Here is a 391-nt window from a genome sequence, read left to right as displayed (position 1 = left end):
CCTCAGTGTCCCGGTGGAGCCTGGAGGTGTCCCTGGGGAGTCCCTGCTCACCATGGAGCTCCTGGCACTGGTGCTGCTGCTGCTGGTTGGGACTCTTGTCACTGCCATCAAGGAGGTAGCACTGGACATGGCCCCCAACAGCTTCGATGACCAGTACAAGAGCTGCCGCCCTAAAATGGAGAGGAATTTGCCATTGGTTAACAGAACTGATATCTCCAGAAATGACCTCTATGCTGAAGCCTGGGCCAATGCCACTGCCAAGTGGCACAGCCAGGTGTTCCCAGGGTCCCCACTGCGGAAGGATCAGGCCATCGCTCTCCTGGCCTACACCTCACCGGGGCCAATGTACAGGAATTTCAGCACAGCTGTGCGTGAGGCCGGGAGCTCACCC

General features: G+C 58.8%; 1 protein-coding gene across 1 annotated transcript; it reads left to right on the top strand.

The window, feature by feature from the left end:
- Nucleotides 1-52: 52 nt before the first annotated feature.
- Nucleotides 53-371, top strand: LOC103808111 (erythroblast NAD(P)(+)--arginine ADP-ribosyltransferase-like; the record flags this gene model as incomplete). The annotated part of the gene is made up of 1 exon (XM_009080875.1): nt 53-371. A coding segment is annotated over exon 1 (319 nt), but the record flags the coding sequence as incomplete, so codon positions are not given.
- Nucleotides 372-391: the final 20 nt, after the last annotated feature.

This window comes from Acanthisitta chloris, unplaced genomic scaffold (assembly GCF_000695815.1).
Source record: "Acanthisitta chloris isolate BGI_N310 unplaced genomic scaffold, ASM69581v1 scaffold31178, whole genome shotgun sequence".
NCBI classification, from domain to species: Eukaryota; Metazoa; Chordata; class Aves; order Passeriformes; family Acanthisittidae; genus Acanthisitta; species Acanthisitta chloris.
This window is presented reverse-complemented; position numbering and strand designations above follow the sequence as displayed.